Here is a 22,403-nt window from a genome sequence, read left to right on the forward strand (position 1 = left end):
GGCAGCTCTCTAACATCGTGTGTTGGCCAAACACATTCTGGAATGTTTTTTATTTAGGAGATTTTTACACAGAAAGGGCGAGAGACAGACATTGACAATGCAGCATAGGAAAGTTGCTTCATGTTAGAAATGAAAATAACACTTTGTCATCTTAGCTGAGCGTGAACAGTTTGCAATCATAGTGCCATGCAATTGTGGAACACTGGGTTATTCTGTTAATCTGCTTAAAGCCAATAATACTTGCTGATGACCTGGTGCCACTGTCACCTTTCTTGCTTTGGCCACTGCCTTTCTTTTTTTCATGTGTCTGCCCACCTTTCCGAAGAAGAAATGCTCCATATTTAGAAATTACAAGCAAAACAAAACACTATTCTGCCATCATGTCAACTGCGAGTACTTGTGATAACAGTGCAGACCGCCTGCCATGTCTTCTCAACCATTATGAGACGTACCAATATTGCAGTAAATATGATAACTTAAGATAAGGTTTAGGAATAATGAAAAACTGTTTTATCCATTTTTTTTCAAAAGGATAAATATCAGCTGTTCCATTTGTCTGTCCATCCACCCATCTACTGATCCATCCACCCATTTTGAACAGTTTGTCTTTAAATGAGCTTATGCTGCCTGTGTACTCCCAATCTCTAGAGATGATTAAAAAGTTTGGGTTGGATGGCCATAATTATTACTATCACCACCTCCCTGCTCTAGCTTCTAATCATAGCAAGCACATTGTATGTGAGAAGTTTTCACATTCTCCATGACCTGGGTGTCCTTTCACATCCCAAAGATGTGCAGGTTAGACTGACTAGTCACTCTGCATGAACCTTGTGTGCATAACAGATGTGAACTAAACCCAGCAACTCAGCTCCCTGCTTATAACAACATCTTGATGCCTACTGCAAATCACCTAAAGGATGCAAAACTTCTCATAATATCAATAAACTGTAGAAGAATGATATTCAAACAAAGCACCTATTGGTTCTCCAGCTTGAAAATTTAGTATTTCTCTTAGTTTCTTAATGTGCCTGAAGACCTGTGAAAAATGAGCCATCTTATATATAAACGTCTATGTGTGGAAGTGTGCGTGTCTGTCCTGTCTGGAAGTGAGAGGTGGAGTCAGGGTAAAGGCTCCACCTCCAAGGAAACAGGAAACTCTCTTAGCTGCTAATAATGCAAGCGGGGCCAGCATGTCAGCATAACGAAACCTCAGAAGAAAGACAAAGTCGCATAGCCGCTAACATTGGCAAAATGGTATCCCTTTTACGCCGCTAACGGACAAGTGATGTGAGCATGTCAGCAAAGCAAATCCTCCTAGGAGAGAGATGCCCAGAGTAGTTCTTTTCAATTACCTGACATCTCTACATTTCAATTTTTTTTTTCGGATGATTTCAATAGTTTCTCGAACCCCAGGTTATTTACAGCATGGGCGTACACAGCTAGTAGGTTATAAAATTCTTCTGGTCTTTAAATAATTTTGTCTTGCAATTTTGTGGCTCCTTCTATTGGGTCCATCCATTTGGGATCAACAAGGCCTGTTTTGACTTTCATAACATTATAACCAGATGTAGGGTCCATGTTTGAAGTATCACTGGAAACCCATTCTACCACAGAACAGAGCTGTGTCTTCTTTTAGTGCCATATGGCAGCAGTCCTGTCCACCACATCACTGAGCATAGACATGCTATAGTTAATTTTCATCACTTGCACACAGAGTTAAACATTTCTTTTTCCTACAGGGTGACATTTCCACAGATGACAAGTGGAACCCACTCCATTGCATGGTAGCATCTAGAGCCTGAGAGAAAGAGAGACAGCTTGAGCTAGAGCCAGGCCGGGCTGCTATATGCATGAACAAGGAGACCAAGGCTTTCACATTCCTGACGTGAGTGCGTGTGAACACATATTGGAAATTGCTCAAAATGGATTCTAAGGTGAAAACTATCCTCAGTTCCCCACTCAGACAGTTCACATGTTGCATATCTGTGGATGGGAAAGAACAGGAGCAGCCCCAGAAAAAGGCGCCCCATAAGGAACCATGCATGACTGCAGAAGAGTTGCAGAGGTACCAGAAGGGCATCGAAATAGAAAAGTGAGTAGGTTAAACTCCTCTGGCTTTGCTCATTGCCGTTAGCAACTAATATTTTAATATTATTTTCTTCGTTTTGCTCATGCACAGTAAAAAGCGAGCAGCCTTTCACCAGCAGAGGAACGCAGAGCGTGCAGTCATGAGGACTCACTTTCGCCAGAAGTACCAGCTGTCTGAGGTAACTCCATCCATCAACAGACAAAATTTTAACTTATACGTAATGTATTGCTTACAAAGAGATGTTAAAATTTAGTTTGTGAGATTTGGCTTGTGAGACACAGCCTTTCAGCAATTTCTCTTAATTTAATTAAAGTATTTATAGCGGCAGAGAGGCCTGTTGGTACAGTGGTCAGTAATGCTGTCTCACAACTTTAGTGTCCTGGGTTCAAAGCCAAGCTCGGTCACTGTCTACATAACATGTGCACATTCACACCCCATTTGTGTGGATTATTGGAGTAAATTTTAATTTGCTTACACATCCTTAAGAAATGAATGTTAAAGACACTGGCAGCTCTTAACTGGGTGAGGGACTGATGAAATGTGAGTGAGTGTATCGTGTGGCAGTCTGGTTTCCCTTCCAGGGTTGGGTCATTTTGTGCACGATGATGCCATCCCAGATTCAGACCTGCTGCATCTCAGATATTGGATTGAGTGGGCTCTGCAAGGAGATGATTTCCGTCTCTGAGCTGCTGAAAATGAAACATGTGCAGCACAAATCCCATTTACGGTAAATGCGGTTTAACTTCTAAAATGATGAGATCACCTGTCCTTTCTTTATGTTCCTCAACGGAGGATAGCTACAAACAAAGGAAGCCTTTAACTTTTTAAAGTGGAAGCATCGATCGCAACTAATACAGAGTAGATCTGAAGTATGCTTGAGAAGAATTTTAGGGATTTTTTGGTGATTTTTTTTATCGCAGGATTCTCAGCCGTTTCAAATTTGAAGAATTAAAGAAAGTTTGTCTAGACCTGGGGTCTCGTTTATAAAAACTTGGGTGGATTTGAATATATATGGTCAGGGGACGAATTAGCCAAGGAGTTCTCGCAAATAATTGTGGGACCAACCAGGCCACTCTGTTTAATGTTAAAAATAAAAGTAAAGAAAAAAAGAACTTAACCAGGCACTCAGAAAAATGGCACAGTAAATACCTATAAGGCCAATGTGGCTTTTCAACAGAAGAGGCTCTATCGAGCAGGAAATGCTGATATAAACTAATGAAAAAACAAAACAATTCTTCAGTGTGGGGTCTGCAGAGGGTGCACCAGCTCTCCAAACCTGACACAGACAGACACAGACACAAGTTCAGCAACGCACATGGATTTTATTTCTCTGTGGGAAACTCTTTCCTTCGTTTCCCACCTGTACAGCACAGTACGTCACAATAAATGAAGAACACAGCACTTTGTCTTCCATTTCCCTCTTCCTTTGTCTTTCTTCTCTATTTCTCCATCCGCCTCCAGTTTTGTCGCCTTCCACCCGACTCTGGCTCCTGGGTCAGTGCAGCAAGGTAAGGGCATTGGCTGTCCACCACAAGTGCACATACGTAGAATTGACCCCTTTAAAGGGAACTAAAGTATCTGTACATCACATTCATAACTTCCGAGGTGGATGGATGGATTAAATAAAAAACAAGCCACCAAAGGTGGAACCAAATCAAACTTTGCTAAACTCTGCATTCAGAGTTGGTACAAAATAATGAGCTACTGTAATCTAATTATATTTCCCAGGAACAAAGTAGTGCAAAAGTTTAAATTCTAGTAACCACATTACAGTTTCAAACTTAACCAGAATTGTGTTGCTTGCCTTATACATTTTTTTAAGCAAGTGATACATACATCTATCTGACTTCCAAACCTGCTTATACAGAGCAGGGTCATGAGTCAGCTGGAGCCTATCCCAGCAAGCTTTGAACACAAAGGCAGTAACAATCCCTAGACAAGGTGCCAGTGCATATCCTAGGTTGAGCACACACATGGAATGGGCCAATTTAGCACCACCAATCAACCTAATCTGCAAGGAGACGGTGTGGCCACCTACAGTATGTCCTCTGCACAGTTTTCTCTGGACATACACACTCTTCACACAGGTGTAGAGCACAGTGAATTGTATGACATTGTCATATCTGTACCTGAGGTGTATGTTGTTTTATGACATGACATAATAGTTCATTACACTTCAGTATTGTATTGAGGTCAACTTTGTCTTTATTAAGAAATTCAAGTTTTAAATGTGACTTTGAAAGTTTTCAGTTTTACAACACAGTGAAGGAAGAACAGTTAGATACAACCCCAAATCAGAAAAAGTTGGGATGGTAGGGAAAATACTAATTAAACAAAAAGATTCTTAAATTTACTTTTATTTCACTGCAGACAGTATGAACCCAAGATATTTCATGTTTAGTCTGGCCAACTTAATTTCATTGATTAATATACATTGTGAAAGATGCCCGGACACAGGCAGACACTGAGACAGCCAAACGTCCAAACACACGCTATTTATTTTCTTTTATATAACACACAGTGCATGAACCACCACTATAACTCAGCTCACAGTCCTTTTCCTTTTCTTCTGCCGCCTTCACTCCTCTCTCACCAACTCTGTTCCCCACCACCTGACTCCGGCCCCCTGAGTGGAGTGAGGCAGCCTCCTTTATACTGCACCCATAAGTGCTCGAGGCGCTTCCTAATTAACATCCGGCAGTACATTAGAGGGTCGGCTCAAGTTGGACGGTTGGAAGACAAAGTCAGAGAGGGGAGAGTGCATTGGTTTGGACATGTGCAGAGGAGAGATGCTGGGTATATTGGGAGAAGGATGATAAGGATAGAGCTGCCAGGGAAGAGGAGAAGAGAAAGGCCTAAGAGAAGGTTTATGGATGTGGTGAGAGAGGACATGAAGGTGATGGGTGTAACAGAGCAAGATGCAGAGGACAGAAAGATATGGAAGAAGATGATCCACTGTGGCAACCCTTAACAGGAGAAGCAGAAACAAGAAGAAGTGTGGTGGAAGTGCTGCATGTGAATTCTGTTCCTCTTCTGGCAGCACTTCCGGTATGCCAATGTTCTGGAGCTGTCCAGGTGTCCCCTGGCGGTAGCCATGGACCCCTGCTGGGTTGAGCTTCCCAGCTCCGTATCTGTGGCCCACTTGCACCCCAGGAAAGATATTGCCCCTCTCCTGGTCCTTCTCTTCTCCAGGCGTTATGTATGGATGGGTTATGTAGTTTGCCCAACTACCAGGCGCTCGCTGGTAAATGCTACCTCCAGGCCTTACTCCAAATGTTGATCCCAGTAACCCTTTCCTGGGCAGAATACACTAATATTTAATTTGTACTTTAATGAGGGTTAAAGTGACCTTTCAGCCCAAACCTGTTCATCAAAAGAGACCCTACCGGGAGTGTAAAGCTCCAGAAGACCTCGCTCTGAGCACCACTAAGATACATAAGCCCCATAATCACATCAAGGTGATGGTCCTGTGTGGCGTAAAATGTTGGTGACAGAGTGAATCATTTCTGTTGCTGAGTGAAGTATAGACATTAATCAGGAATATATAACTTAACAATTTGGGTAAATAATGTAGAGAATTTAATTGTAGTTTAAGGAAAGCAAAGAGAAGAGAACCATAGTGTGTGTCTGAAAATCTATAACTAAATATATGAATATTTTTATGTACAACCTCTGGATCAAAAAGCTCATATTATAAAACTCTCAAAAAAAAAAACCAAACAATTAAATGAAAACTTAGTAAGCATTGTTTTCTACAAATGTAGTGCCGTATTTGAACATGCATTTATCTTTTTTCATCACATCTTTTTACTGGGTTTAGTGAAAATGGAAGAATAGTATGTGTACAGGTAAGGTGTCTCAGTCTTTATCCAAATCGTTGTTGAAAACAAGCTAGCTAATTATAAGATGTAAATGCTTTCTTTTTTAATCACCACTTGTGCTCTATAGACGTTAGTACTTTGAGGCAAATTCCACAGTTCCAAACTGTAAAACTTTTAAATGTTCAGCTACTTTGGACAAGGAATGCATTCCAAATAGTCTGATGCACTAATGGAGAAGGAGTGGACTTCACTGAAATGCGACTGGCCTTGTGCAGCCACCTTCAGCCTTCACATGCCGCAGACTTAACATCACAAGACATCCATCAAGATTACAGATAAAAAAAATCATTTTAAAGCAAAGGGTCAAAGAAGCCCATGTCTGCCCCTGCTGTGACAGGTTCAAGGTGGCAACCAATCACAGATGGTGGAGATATAAAAAATCAATAAAATGAATTGCGTCTTACCAGCTTTGTACAGACTACTTTACCAAAAGTATTTTGATATTGAGAACAAAGTGTGAAGATTTGCCCTACTTGATACATTCATCCACTTATTGAAGCAGCACCCAAATCAGCACCATAGTGTGCAAATGGTGACAGTCCATTTCATTTCAAGTTTATTGGCATATACAGATAACAATGGAAGATCATTACCAGTAAGGAAATTCTTGGACTCAGAGTCCCCTCAAATTACACAATAAAATAACACTTAACATTAATAAAATAGTAATAGTAGTAAATGTAAAAGAAGGTACATTGTAAAATATTAAATATCTGTAGAGCAAGGGACTATATGTATATGTGTACATTTCAGCCTATGTACAGAAGGGAAGTCTAAAAGTGACTAGTAGTTCTAAAATGACTGTTGTTGTCAAAGTGATCCGCATTCAGCAGTTCAGTAGCCTGATAGCTTGCAGGTCAAAACTGTTCCTGAACTTGCTGGTGCGGGTGTGAAAGCACATGAACCACATGCCAGACGGCAGGAGCGTGAAGAATCTGTGGCTGGGATGGCTGGGGTCAGAGAGGATCTGTCTTTAGAAGTCCTGGGTGGCTTTTAGCTCAGTCCACTGCGTTGTAAATCATTTGTGAAATAAAAAAGAATAGAATTAGAATAGAATTATTAGATAGATAGATAGATAGATAGATAGATAGATAGATAGATAGATAGATAGATAGATAGATAGATAGATAGATAGATAGATAGATAGATACTTTATTAATCCCAAGGGGAAATTCACATAATACAGCAGCAGTATATTGATACAAAAAACAATAATTCATAAAGTAATCTTGTGTGCTGGTACCAAAACTAGGAGGAATCTGCTGTGCACATCTTGGCAATCGGTTTCATTTTATTTATACTGGCTTTTAATTGTGACTTTTGTGAACTGCTTAATGGCTGAATTCTTTTTGAAAGGTGACTTATAAAACAGCCCTGCGGTGGGCTGGTGCCCTGCCCAGGGTTTGTTTCCTGACTTGCGCTCTGTGTTGGCTGGGATTGGGTCCAGCAGACCCCCATGATCCTGTAGTTAGGATATAGAGGGTTGGATAATGGATGGATGGATTGACTTATAAAACATGGATTTCTGAATTTTTAAAAAGGTTTCATTCTTTTTTTATAACTGTTATAACTTTTGATCTGGATTTACTTAAATAGTAAGGATGTTTTTAAAAGTCTTGGAGGCGCCTCCTGTTATCCAATCAACCTAATGTAAAGCAGCCAAGAAAATCTTCTGCTTGCACCTACATTTGCTAAAAGAATTCAGTTTGAACATTTCAGGTTCTAAAAACCATAAACCAAAGCAGACACCCATTTCAGTCACAGTATTCTAAACGTTCTAAAATTCATTGAACTGTTTAATTGAGTTGAGGGTCCATTTTAACCCCCAAATTGGTGACAGATGTGGAAAGGGGAATGTTTTGGCCAGCGAAAGTGATACTGGTGATGGTAGAAGAGCGGAGATGGTGTGATGTACCAACTAAGATGGCTTCTGTTTTGGATCTGTTTAGCTGAAGAAAATTGAGCCTCATCCACGCCTCTATCTCCTCCAGGCAGGTAGTCAATGTAGATATTGGCAGAGGAGCAGTAGAGGAGGTTGGAGTAGTCCTGAGGTAAAGCTGAGTGTCATCAGCATAGCAATGAAAAGATAAACCATGTCTGCTAATGACATTTCCAAGAGGGAGCATGCAGATGGTAAAAAGGATGGGGCCTAGCACAGAGCCCTGTGGGACACCACAGGTGACAATGTGGGTATGAGATTTTGCGCTGCCCAGGGCGACATGCCCAGTTCTGCCGGTCAGGTAAGATGTGAACCAATTGTGTCTGTTCTATTGTACCTTTCATATCTGTTCATCTATTTATCTAACATTGTCAAACGTAATTTACCCAATTCAGGGACGAAAAGTAACCCATCAGCCTGTGCTAGATTAAGTAGTTTTGATAATGTTATGTTAATAAATATTATCAAGTTAATCCTTTAATCTTCTAACCTGTTCAGGGATATGAAAAGACTTTGCCCATGCTGGCAAAACTGGGTGCAAGGCAGTAACAAATCATGTCTGGAGTGCCAGTTCATTGCAGACAGGAAAAAAAAAATATTAATAATAATAATAATAATAATAATAATAATAATAATAATCTGTCAATTGCCTTAATTGACTTTATTAATAGCTTTAAAAGTCACTTTTAAGTGCTATAAATTATATGTATTGTAGCAATTATGCTATTTACTACCAATGCTGCTACTACTATTACCATTATGTTAAAAAGTAAGCTGTAAAAAGTCTTGCACTTGTGTCCTGTTGGTTTCCCCTTTTGTTTCAGAGACCATTTTCAGTCTGCCACTGAACTGGATTAAGCAGGTTTGGCACTGGGTGGATAGCAATTCCTACAATATGATTGAACGTATCACCATTGCACATGCATTGCTCTAACTCTTGTGAATTATATTTTGTTTTCTCCTCATCTCACTTATTGTGAGTCCTCATCTCAGCTGCAGTATTGACATGTAGATTTTGGAATTCTCAGGCGTTCTTGCCCCTAAGATGGACTACTTTATATTACATTTTGACTATCAACATCCAAACTGTCTAATTTATGAAAATCTTCTTTTATAATACTCTACTGTGGCTGTTCGTTTGTCTGTCCAGGATTTTAAATCACCTGTAGCTCGCAAATCATTTGATCTCTTGACCTGCATTTGGTACACATATACTACCTGACTTTTACTATCCACTTTCGGAGTGATGACTGACCTCCAAGGTTATTCCTTTTTTTATTTTTATTTTATTTTATTGTAGAATCAACTCTCAGCAGCAGCCAGTAGGGTGGCCGTGCGGCACATGCGTACAGGTGCCATTCACATCACTACCACCTTCGCCGTCACTTCCCCTACCTCTTCATATCCTTTTTTTTTTTAATTTTATTGATTTTATTGAAATCACACAACATTCCATACAAATAGATCAATTTTACAAGAATAGGATTGAAAACAAATCAGCCCCCACCCTTGAGAAAGAGAGCCTGGGCAACAGAATATCTTAAATCATTTGTGAGGCAGACTGAAGACTTAAGAGCCAGCTTAAGTGAAAAATGAAGGAAAATGTACTGAGTAATTGCAACACAAACACTGACTTAATCAGTTTTAACGTGAAAAGATGAGAAAGAAGAGAAGAAGCAGGCCGCAAGGGTGGAAGTAAGAAGAGGTGCTCAGGAAGCAGCAAGCGTATCAACCTCTGAGCAAACAAACGCTAAACATACAGAGAAAGAGGAGGAAAACTGTAAGTCAAGAGTATTCACTGCACGTTATCGTGCAGTGCGCCGTTACTGGTATAAATATAAATGCTGAATTTGTGTAACATAATATTTATTTTTCAGTTGTCAGTACCATGTCTCTTCAGATAACTACACTGGCTCCCTGTAGCAGCACGTATTAACTTCAAATCATTCATGCTTGCCTACAGTACCTGAGTCATAACCTGTGTATATGGAGATAATTCCCCTTCTCTAGCACTCTGCATCTGTATGATATAAAATTTTAGTCCATACTCTTGTCATGAGTAGCTTCTGGCTGGTAGAACAAACAGCCCATCTTCAATCGAAATTCTGACTCCCTCAATGGTTTTAGGAAGCATATAAAGACTTATATTGTTTGCTGAATTTCTGTCAAATTGATATTAGTTGTTCAGATTTGGCACCTTTCATTTGTAACTTACCTTTTATTTTGTGTTGAGCTCTCACTTGTGTTGGTCAAATTTGTATCCCTGTCCTGTAACACTTGTTCCCAAACAGTCCCCCAGACTGATGTTACTCAATTATGTTGACTTCTTTTGTAAATCGCTTTGGATTAAAGCATCTGCAAAGCAAATACATGTAAATTATTGATCCATGGTCATATACAGTTACCTAAGAAGCTGATCTAGAAAGTGGGATAAAAATTTATTTTAATTCAAATGTGATGTAATGTGTTTCTTTTTCCATAACGTCAATCTGTTGTGAAGACTGATATCATCTTGTCCTTCTCTCTCTCCCCACCTCCTTCAGAATGCTAAAGACAACTCTCAGATGCTAGTGGCTGGTGGTTCTGTGCGGCTCCCCGAGGCACTGGCAGCGATGGTGCGTTCCGAGAAGTCATCTGAGCAGGAAGGTGGGCTCAGTTTCTTCGGGGCCTTTCCAGGTCTGGACCTCACCGCATTCAAGGATTCAGCTGGGACAGCCACCGACCAATGTCGGGTCATGTGAATAAAGACATTAGGAACCTACGGATACGTTTTCTCAGGAATCACAAAATGATCTTACACAAGAAAAGTGAATAGGCATATCCTTCATCTACCGACTTTGACTGGAGGAAGATGTTACACCATCATGTCGAAACCCAGCCATTGTCTCGTCAATATATTTGTAACTGAGTAGATAGCAAATCATGATCAAAAACTGGGCTTCCTCCTATTATTTAATATTTTTATATTATTTAATAAAGCACAAGATGTTTTTATTATTTTTGTCCATATTCAAAAAAGGTTTGCCCAGGATAATCACCCACTAATAATATAACAACATTTTACACCATTATCTAACATCCTGAATCAGTTCAGGAGCTGCAATGGGCGCCAAGCAGGCACAGGTCCTGCACATGAGAGCCAACTCAGAATTTCTAATTAACCTAATTTGCACGTCTTTGAGGAGAGGGGACTTGGACTACATGGAGGAAAAATCATGTCGACACGTGAAGAACACAGGCAGCGATTAGGTGCAGACTTCAAACTCAGGGCACTGGATTTGTGAGGCAGCAGCGCTAGTCGATGCACCACCATACTTCCCAACATGATATAAACTGATCAAGGCAAAAAAAAAAAAGAGCTTAACGTTACAAGCCAGATGCTGCATTACTCAAACCATGTGTCAGCAAATCCACTTTTCAGTGGGCATGGCGTCACTCCGTAAGCTCTCAGCTAATTTTGTAAGGTGACTTGTTTTTTGTTTACCTCTTTCGTTTATACCTGTTCCTTTGTAAAATCTAGATGAATTAATAATAATAATAAAACTCTGGACTGTTGTGTTGTCCTCTGGAGCATTTTAATGTGCCCATTAAACCTATTAATAAAGTCAATTAAGTTAATTGGCAGATGAACGTATTTGAAGGGATTAAAAACCAGAGCACACTGTGACCCTGAAAGACTGCAGATGCTCACTCCTGATTTTATGCAATCAGAAAAGGATATTATCATAATTATTATTGTTGTATTGAGCCTGATGACCCATCCAGGGTGGGGTTCAGAGCTTGCTCCTGTTCTAGATCCACATTCCTTAGCTGAATTACATGTTTTGAAAAGATACACAGGTGTTATTATTAGTATTATTATTACTATCCATCCATCCATTGTCCAACCTGCTATATCCTAACATAGGGTCACGGGGGTCTGCTGGAGCCAATCCCAGCCAACACAGGGTGCACGGCAGGAACAAACTCTGGACAGGGTGCCAGCCCTCCTCAGGGCACACACTCACCCACACACCAAGTACACATTAGGGACATTTTAGGATCGCCAATGCACCTAACCTGCATGTCTTTGGATTGTGGGAGGAAACTGGAGCACCCGGAGGAAACCCACGCAGACACGGGGAGAACATGCAAACTCCACGCAGGGAGGACCTGGGAAGCGAACCCGGGTCTCCTAACTGCAAGGCAGCAGTGCTACCAGTGCCCATTATTATTACTAGTATATATAATAATAACAATTATTATTATTTAACAATAAAGTGAACATAAGGAGAATTTGCAACACACGCACAGACAATGACTGAATAAGTTGTTGAGCCCAGAATACCGAAGAAGTGAAGCAACAGTAGTAATCATGGCACTGCTGTTACGCCCTATAATCATCATCCATCTCAGAGTCACTGGGAAGCCAGAGGCAACACTGGCAGCACTGGATTCTGGTAGATCTCATGACACTTTATTACACTGCTGCAGGTCCAATTCAGGATTGCCATGCTGATAACCTAATAACCCTAAGCTGAATGTTTTTGGAAGGTGGTAGGAAGACTGGTGGACCTTGTACACTGAAGCAGAGAACCTGAAAACAGAAGAATAAAGAATCTGTTCATCCATCCAGAACCATAACTTTGGTTAAAAGTCAAATGAATTGAAAGGCAATCGGTGCAACATGAATATCTTAGGACTGTGAATGTAAACATCCATTATCATCATCATACTCTGCAACTGATTTAAATGTTAATTTAAGCATAAGATTGGCCATCTAGTCCAATGTTGGTTCTCAACATTCAGTCTTGGGGATCCCCTGTGGCTGCAGCTGATTTTGTTCCAACCATTTTCTCAATCAGTCAGTCATTGTTTCCTTTAAATGATCTCATTGTTTAATTAGCTAACCCCTTCTTTCCTTCTATTTTGCATTTAGAAAAGTGTATTGGAGTGAGATTTACACTAGTATGAAGTTAAGATATAGTTTTATGCTTTCTGTATGCTTACTTTGTTGTTTTTTTAATTCACATTTTCTGTGGTGTTTGTTTTCTTAATGGTATCTGAATACAGAACAGTTAATGATGAACAGAGTAAACACCAGCACAAATGACTGTGAAAGGACCAGCTAAGTCAGTGTTACCTACTTGTGTGCTTATTATTAATAATGGTCTAAATTAACAGAACATCGATCCATCCATTATCCAACCCGCTATATCCTAACTACAGGGCCACGGAGTTCTGCTGGAGCCAATCCCAGCCAACACAGGGCGCCAGGCAGGAAACAAACCCTGGGCATTGCGCCAGCCCACCGCAGCAACAGAACATTAAAAATGAAAAAAATATATATTTAAAAGAAAAGATAATGAATTCTTACCCATCTATTAATAACCAGGTTGTAATTTTGGGTTGTTGTAAAAACCTAAAAACTGTGAAGTAATGGCTTGCTTAATTCAGCCAGGGATCCAATGAAGTGAAGAAATGGGTTGGGAAAAAAACCTGAGGCCACAGGGGACGCTTAGGATTGAATGTTGAGGACCACCGATCTAGTCAGTGGCAGGTCTTAACTGAAAGGCAGCTGCCTAATCCACCGTTGAAGGGAGAGTGAACACAGCTAGATTTATAACCCTGATTCTTTTAAAGTTAGTGAGAGGGCGTTAGAGCGTTTAATTTACTGCACTGCTAGATTTTCACACAGCGGTGGTCGGCCCGCACAGATCAGTGACTCACTGCTTTAGCAGCCACTGGCCTGCCTGCATACTCTACACAGGACAGAGGACTAAGACACAGCATTTTACTGTATTACATTCACCCTTGGACATCTCTACACCACAGGTGCAGTTCCACATAGTACAACTAACACCAAACCTTTTTTTGTTCTCCTTAATTAAAAGAGGGGCAGCACAGTGGCGCAGTGGTAGCACTGCCGCCTCGCAGTTAGGAGACCCGGGTTTGCTTCCTGAGTCCTCCCTGCGTGGAGTTTGCATGTTCTCCCCGTGTCTGCGTGCGTTTCCTCCCACAGTCCAAAGACATGCAGATTAGGTGGATTGGTGATTCTAGATTGGCCCTAGCGTGTGCTTGGTGTGTGGGTGTGTGTCCTGCAGTGGGTTGGCACCCTGGCTGGGATTGGTTCCTGCCTTGTGCCATGCGTTGGCTGGGATTGGCTCCAGCAGACCCCCGTTACCCTGTGTTCGGATTCAGCGGGTTAGAAAATGGATGGATGGATAATTAAAAGAGCATTACTTAACACAGCGGTTCTCAAACTGCGGGGCGTCAAATAAATGAACAAGACATCAAAATTAGTTTCTTACATTTTTATTTCAAATTTAAATTTGCAAGCATATAATCACAACAAAAGCATTACAACTAAAATTAAAATAAAACATTTCTTAGGCATAGATCTAATTACTAACTGACGAGCGGCGCCGCCGCCGCTGCTTTTATAGTCGCGTATTTTTAATCCAGAAAGTTCGAGACGAATCGGTATCGGTCGCGAACATTCGGGTAACAGTAGATCAGGTGATAATGTGGCGCGACTGCACCACATTGGCAGCGTAGCCAATATTTATGGTGACCAGAATTTGTTGGGCCAATCCGGGGACATGGTGGGCTAGAGGAGCGTAGACTACGCCCCTCGTGTTCCGTGATTGAAGTTCTCCCAACACTACCGATAGAAAACTTTGAGTCGCACACACTGCAGATCACAACAGAAGCATCGGGGGTTGGACGCAAATACGAAAATTCACGCTATAGCCCATCATTGAACTGACACTTCCTTTTAGCACTCATGTTGAATCACAGGGATCACCGCGCCAAAATGTAGAAACAACAGGAGGAAGAAAAGAGCCGCCACGTTGCTCTCGCTTCCAGAAGAAAGCCACGCGTACACACAGCCACAGGCAGAGGCAGAGCACGGCGTGCCTGTCTTAGAATCTACAGATCATGAGTAGGGACTCTAAACACTACAGAGCACAAAGCGAAAGCTTATCACGTGATTTCTCGCCAAAGTTGCAGGATGCGGTAAAGCATAACCTCCGTCAAAACAGCGCGCACGCTTGCCGAGTTCAAATTATCGTGGTGATGAGATACATTCAAAAAAGTGAACCAGTTGAAACTGGGGACAAAACGGTGACATGTTTCTGAGTGGGGACAGTTGTCTGAAAAGGGGGACTGTCCCCGGAAAACGGGGACGGATGGACACCTTACAATATTGTCAAATTGAGTTAAATAATTTACTGCGTATTGGGTTATTTTCAAGATACAACTAACAACTAGGGTTACCACTTTTAATACAAAAAAATAAGGGACGCATACTGCAGCGGGGGCCACATCCCTTGGGGGCCAAGATCACAGTGATCACAGGCCCAATGGCATGCCAGTGGTGGTAAATCGCAACTTAAAATATGTTTTCAGGAAAGTATGAACACTTGGACATTAAAATAAACTGTCTTTTATTGAAATGCAGTCAGTCTTTCTCTTTTACAACTCAACAGACTTCTCTAATGATAATCGTAGCTGAACACATAGGCATAGCTGACAATAATTAACATAGGCCAAAATAGGTCAAACAAAGTGTGACAGTAACCACAAAAACAGGCTTTGGAAGACCCGCCCTCCTCACTGGACAGTTAAAAAGACCAATCAAACTAACGATGACATCAAGTATTATCCAATCAAAAGTAGGAAAGGAGGCATCTTCATAAAATGCGTGTGGGATGATTTGCATGAGACGCTGCTTTAAAAAAATGATAAAAAAAAATACGGGACAAAACCTGAAATTGATTCAAAACGGGACGCGCAATTTCATTCTCAAATACGGAACGATTCCGTATTTTAAATGACGGATGGCAACCCTACTAACAACGGTATAATAATTGTCGGACGAAAATACGTTCGTCTCGCGCAGATTGACATCATCGGTGTCCTCGTTTATGAGATTTTAAAAAATTAAAACATATTTAATCGTTTCTTTACATAAAAAAGTAATTAAATAAGAATAAATAATTTAGTTTTTAGGATTAGAATTACTACCAAAAACCACACAAGGCATTTTAACAGTTATTAAAGTTTAACTACAAATATTTCATCGAAGTTAGCCGAACACATGCAAATCTTATGGATGTAAAAATGATAGGATACCGCGACACCGCTCGAGTATCATACCTTTGTTAGTTGTGTCATGGGTTATTCTCATCTCTCTTATATTATGCAGGGGGCGCAGAATTATTCCATCTAGGGGGCGAAATACTAAAGTTTGAGAACCGCTGACTTAACAATTCCTAATGATTACAGTCAAACTAGGCTCAAAACTAAAGTAAAGAAAAATATTTCGTCCGAGATTAAGAGAAAACATGATTTAAGTGTTACAATTATGAAGAGAATTAGTGGATCCCGGCTCATGTCTTAAAATGATTTTATTCTAAAAGAACACAGGGACACAATGGAAACTTAACAGCATTAAGTGTAAATTTCCAACAAATGTTAGAAGGTTTTTCTTCACACCGAGGAACCATAAGCTCATGGAATAAATGAGCAGGTAGTGTGGTAGAGTGTAGGACCTTATGAACCTTCAGATCTTGATGTTAGTATGGACAAATCTACACTCTTAAAAATAAATGTGCCAGAGTGTTTCATCAAAGCTATGCCATTAGGTAACCACTTTTGGATTCTACATGAAGGTTCCAGAAAGAATCTTTATTTATTAAATTGCTGTACCAGGAGTTATACAGTAAATGACCATGAACAGACAGGTTTATGAAATACCAATGAGTCATAATTTTTAAAGGATGCTTTCTGCATACAATGGTACTGGCTAAATCCAGATTTTCCTGACCTTTTAGTGCCCTGCTATGTTGTCTACCATACATTAAAGATTTCAATATTTTCTACATATTGGGAAGTTTTCAAAGTCCAAAGAACCAGCTTTATATGCAAAGAAACCTTCCAAGATTGAAGAGGTTTATTGCCAAACAAGGGTTGGTTCTTTGGGCTTTAAAAAACTTCCTCTAATGTAGAAAAACCCCAACATCTTTCATCTGTGGTGAGCAACCAGAATTCTGACATGATCATGAAAATCTGAAGTTAGCCTGAGCTATTATGCAGCAAAAATTCTTTTAAAATCAGGAACCATTTGGGATTTCACAAATCTGTTTTCATCTGTTCATGGCTATTTATGAAACCTGCTATGCATCTACATACAGTAAAAGGTTCTTGCCGGAACCTTTATGTGGATGGTTCATAAATGATTCCTCTGTTGCATCGTTTTGTAGAACTACTCTGGCACCTTTATTTTCAAAAATGCTAGAAGCTCACTGGGTTAAACAGCCTGTTCTCTTCAAAATTATTCTAATGTTCTCTAATGAAATTGACAGACATTTTTGGTGATAAATAAGAGTGATTTCTTATTGCTAGAGTAGCTTTATTCCAGAAATTGAAAAGGAAAAACATTACGTAATTTTGCAAAGAGAGATAGGTTTAAGCATGCACTGATACAGTGTATTGCTGCACTCACCACACAAAGAACCACCTCAGGATCCAAGTGCAGCCATGCAACATGTTAACACCTCAGCATGACGCTAATTCAAATAGAATGGAACAGTGTGAGTTTTTTTATGATAGCTAGAGTGCCACTCGTGCCACCAACTCCCTATTTTTCCCTGCAAGTTGGAGGACCTGCTTGCAGATTAACATCATACCCAGGATGGAGCATTTTAGGGGCCTTGCACAAGGGCCCAATGGAGTGGAATCACTTGTGGCATTTACAGGATTAGAACCAGCAACCTTCCAATTGCCATCACAGATCTCTAGCCTCAGAGCCATCACTCCACCATTTTGGCAAAGACATGGGGCAAAATAAAAAGTGCCAGTTAACTAAACAGCAAGATCAATGAAAAGTCAGAATGAAGTACTGGTCAGAATAAAAACCTGCAGCCACGGGGGACTGGACTTATGAACCACTGGAGTAGATGATTTCTAACATCTGTGACATCTTTAAGAAAACAAAATACATTTTCTGGTAATGCTTTAACCAGTTGGTTCGGAAGATGGTGACTCGAGGATCAGGTTCGTTTAAAATTGCTAATGGACATAACATGTACGTCTTCAAAATGTGGAAGAAAAAAATGGTTAGTGGACAAAAGGTCACGTAGAACCAACGAGAACATGCAGACCCCTCTGTTTCAGTATCAAGCCCACCCTGCTGAAGCTGCTAAGCAGTAGCACTAACCACTGTCACACACTTCAGAGACAAAGTCTAAAGTTCATGTAAATGTAATTGCACTCCGAGTGCTCAACAGCAAAAGAGTTCCTGCCTCAGCAATTACAGACCTGCGGTGACCCCTGTAATAATGAAGCCATTCAAATGTTAAATTCTTCAGCATCTTAAGTCTGTAACAGATTCTCTCCTCAATCCACTACAGTTCGTCTATAGCACTGACAGGTCAGTTAACATGGCTCTCCTTTACATCTTCCAGGATTTAGACTTCAGGTATTTATGCCAGGATCTTATTTGTGAGTTTTAACTTAGTGTTTGCTCTGATCATACCAGAGCTTCACTAACCAAATTTTCAGTGCAAGCTTAGACTTTACCACCATGTCTCTAGATCTCTGACTTTCTGAGAAACAGACATAAGTCAGTGAAGCTGACAAAATATCCGTCAGCATCCCTGATCCTCAGCACAGAGTCCCCTCAGGAGTGTGTTCTGCATTGTCACAAATGACTTAACCTCCACTGACCCATTTGTGAAACCTCTGATATCTGCTAATGAAACCACTGAGATTAGCCTAAGCACAGAAGGGGACAAGGGGCCATACCGAAAGGAGGCGCAACCTCAAAACCCAGAGCCCAAATACTGCAAAAACATAGGAAATGATAGTGGACTTTAGGAGATGCTCCTTGCCTTTTAAATCCGTGGAATCGCCACATCAATAGCGTGGGATCTAAATTTCTGAGCATGGTATCATTCATAGTATGACTTGGCATGAAAAAAAAATGTTATCAAAAAAGCTCAGCAGTGTGTTTTTCCTCCCACACACCTAAAAAGCTTAACCTGCTTAACATTCAGTAGTGTTTCCCTTTTATATAGCAGTCACTGAAAGTATCTGCATTTTCTCCATAACAGTTGGAATCAGCGTATCTTGGTCTATAAAAACATAAACTGCATCATGTTATTTGGACAGTAGAAAGCACTGTAACCTTGAAACTGAACTTTACTGAAAAACTGCATAAATCACAGGGTCAAGAAATGTTTGGGAAATAAAATGAAAGGCCGCACTCAGCCTGATCAGGTACTGCCATTACAGAAATGTTACCAATCACTTAAATCAGGAATTACTCAGCAGGAAAATCGCTTTCTATCTGTAATCATTCTGTGCTGGTTAAGCACAGTCTCTGATTCATCTCTGTGTATGTCTGATCTCCAAAAACATCAATCAAACCTAAATTATGCTTTTGTTATGAAAACGTACCCTGTACATTATTGAACATGAGTCTAATTATGCATTATCAAATTATTTTGCTTATTTCTGTTTCTGTGAAATACATTATTATTAATTATTGCTATATATAGTATTCTGATGGTGGCATATATTGCATATGGTGCTGTAAATTGTATTTACTGTACTTTCTATATTATCTACAGTATGGATTTAATACCAAGGGAATTTCATAGGAGCTATTTTAAATGGCAATAAAGTTCAAGTTGAAGTTCTAGTTGTCCATTAAGAAGATTCAGAACATCATTAAATGGATCAATGAAATAAAGACTAATCTTCAGCTTGAATGGGAACAATTCATGGACAGCTCTTGTTTGATTTTTCAATTATCTTGTGATTCTGAGGACTGTGATGGACCAAAGGTAAGATATGGATGGATAGATAGATATGAGGATATTCTAAAAAGTAAAGGCAGTTTGAAATTCAATACATTTCAACAGGTTTCACTCCCTCTTCTCAAAGATATCTCACTTCAGCGCTTTGTTCAACAACGGTGGACTCCCGAGGCGGAGCATCCACGTTCATTTGACTTTGGCTTCACCTAGACTAATGGCATAGCACTGTGATGCATGTGTTTGAAATACAAATACCCATAAACCAATGTGGGTGGCGCAGTGGTAGCGCTGCTGCCTTGCAGTTAGGAGACCTGGGTTCGCTTCCTGAGTCCTCCCTGCATGGAGTTTGCATGTTCTCCCCATGTCTGTGTGGGTTTTCTCCGGGCACTCTGGTTTCCTCCCAAAGTTAGGTGGATTGGTGATTCTAAATTGGCCCTAGTGTGTGGGTGTGTCCTGCAGTAGGTCGGCGCCCTGCCCAGGATTGGTTCCTGTGTTGGCTGGGATTGGCTCCAGCAGACCCCTGTGACCCTGTGTTCAGATTCAATGGGTTGGAAATTGGATGGATGGATGGATGGATAAGCCAATGTGAATATGTTTGCATTGCATCAGCTTCTATCCATTGCAGTATCATGGAATTTTAAAATTGCCTTTATTTTTTGATTTACCCTTGTAGATAGATAGATAGATAGATAGATAGATAGATAGATAGATAGATAGATAGATAGATAGATAGATAGATAGATAGATAGTACTTTATTTGTATCATGAGGGACATTTAGCTTTTTACTGTAGCTCAAGAAATATTATAACAAAGAATAACACCCTTTAGATACACGAATTACAAAAACACAAAAAAACTTCTAACTTAGCTAATGATAAGAGAGCAGTCACACTGAGGCCAAATAAAAGTGTATTGCCTACTTTAAGTACTTTATGGTTATCGAGAGAGAGGATGTGCAGCATTGTTCATAATGGCATTTAATTTTGTTTTCATTCTCTTCCTCTTCCTACTACCTCCAGGGGGTCCAGAGTGTGTTCCTTAACTGTGCTTGCCCAATAAATTAACTTATTGATTCGGTGGGCCTCTCTTAATGTGATGTTACCAGCCCAGCACACCACAGCCTAGAAAATCGCACTGGCCATCACTTAGTTATAAAACATTTAGAGGATGTTACTACCCTCAATAAAGGAGCGCAGTTTCCTAAGAATAAACAGTCCACTCTGCTCTTCTTTGTATAGTCTGTGTCAGCAGACTGGTCCTTTGGTTACCTCTCATTGATGCAGACCCCCAAGTACTTGCAGCAGTGTACAACTTCCATATTCCCTGAACAATGAGTGGCTCTTTGGAGCAGTAAATGTTCACAGTAACTTGGTTTTGCTGAGCATGTTTGAAGGTGATCTGTTTCTATGAGAACAGGATGAACTTAAAAGGCTATGTAATTAATTGTGTGAAAACAGGCAACAGGCACATTTCTCTGGAGCTTTGAGTCTTGTTCTTGCACTACTAGATTTTTCAATTATCTGTCCTCTGATGTCTTCTCCACGACCCTATAAACTCATTTGAGCATGTATTGGTGGGTGCAGGTTAACTAAAATCGAGTGACAATCCATCCAGAGTTGCTTCCTGCCTCACAGCCAATGCTACTAGAATGACCTCAGCCTCTTACTGTGTCACCCTCAATTCAGTTAAATAAGTTTAGGATTTGAAAATGTCATTTTATGTAAATTTGAAAACTGGAGGTTTTCCAGAGGGGGGCAGAATATCGGTGATAGATCTACCCTTTTTCCAAGAATACCACTGGCTAAGAATTGTGTGGAGTTAATGTGTAGTTCTTTATATGCTATGTGCTTAAACTAATACAACAGAATACAAAAAAACTGCAATTATTACATTTTATTTTTCTATTTGGTGGTTATAAGCCTAGGTAAAAGTACAGATAAATGGTCGTAAACATTTAATTTACAAGAATTGTTCACTATCCTGTTGTTTCGTGCCTCCTGGCTCAGATTGGCCAAGCTTCCATAATCATTTGAATTTGCTTTTGTGACTTTTTTTCCTTACCCGAGTTTTCAGCGCCCATATTACATACATCTCAAGCCTTGATCTTCGCAATCTTAACGCCTGCAGATTATCGTGTATGAAATGCTGTATCTATGCTGTGTATTTCGATTTCCTGGTAAATTGGTCAGAAATTAAAAGTCCTGAAGGGTTTCTGCTCAATGTATTTACCTATGTGGGTTTTGGGTCACGGAGAGCCACTGAGATAATTCCGACAGCTCTTTGACTCTATATTTTCGCCTTGGATATGTAATCCTTTAGTAAGCTGAAGGAAAGTAAAGAATACCGTTAGAAAAATAACAAGCATACATGGCGAAGTGATAATGATTGTCCCGACGAGCAAGGTTAGTGTTAAGGTTGGCCAGGTTCTTCACCAAAAATTAAAAGCTTATGAAAAGTATATATTTTTAAAGTGTAGCAGACGTGTCATTAACAGCAGCACATCCACAGAAGAGAAAGGGATGCATGACGTTGTTTTGGACCATTTCCCAGCTGACAGGACACACTTTATTTTCTTGTAAGCCATCACATCTCAGTATGGGAGGGGGCTCAAATGAGACAGCAGGATTAAAGAGACGCCCGTCTAAGCAAACAATTCACATTCTTGAACTTCCACTGCACGGAAAAG

The 22,403-nt window shown here is 40.2% G+C and overlaps 1 protein-coding gene across 1 annotated transcript; it reads left to right on the forward strand.

The window, feature by feature from the left end:
- The first annotated feature begins 1,912 nt into the window (after positions 1 to 1,912).
- si:ch211-81a5.8 (uncharacterized protein LOC560648 homolog) lies at positions 1,913 to 11,245 on the forward strand. Its single transcript, XM_039741865.1, has 3 exons — positions 1,913 to 2,092; positions 2,180 to 2,267; positions 10,453 to 11,245. Exons 1-3 carry the CDS (start codon positions 1,923 to 1,925, stop codon positions 10,648 to 10,650), a joined length of 456 nt encoding a protein of 151 aa, XP_039597799.1. The 5' UTR covers positions 1,913 to 1,922; the 3' UTR covers positions 10,651 to 11,245.
- Positions 11,246 to 22,403: the final 11,158 nt, after the last annotated feature.

The sequence above is a fragment of the Polypterus senegalus genome, chromosome 1 (assembly GCF_016835505.1).
Source record: "Polypterus senegalus isolate Bchr_013 chromosome 1, ASM1683550v1, whole genome shotgun sequence".
In the NCBI taxonomy this organism is placed as follows: domain Eukaryota; kingdom Metazoa; phylum Chordata; class Cladistia; order Polypteriformes; family Polypteridae; genus Polypterus; species Polypterus senegalus.

What these genes read in the sequence shown, in the direction of transcription:
- si:ch211-81a5.8 (XM_039741865.1), top strand. Translation starts at nt 1,923, where the DNA reads ATGGATTCTAAGGTGAAAACTATCCTCAGTTCCCCACTCAGACAGTTC. An exon ending in AAGGGCATCGAAATAGAAAA is followed by an intron (nt 2,093 to 2,179) that starts GTGAGTAGGTTA and finishes GCTCATGCACAG; the next exon opens with TAAAAAGCGAGCAGCCTTTC. An exon ending in AGAAGTACCAGCTGTCTGAG is followed by an intron (nt 2,268 to 10,452) that starts GTAACTCCATCC and finishes CACCTCCTTCAG; the next exon opens with AATGCTAAAGACAACTCTCA.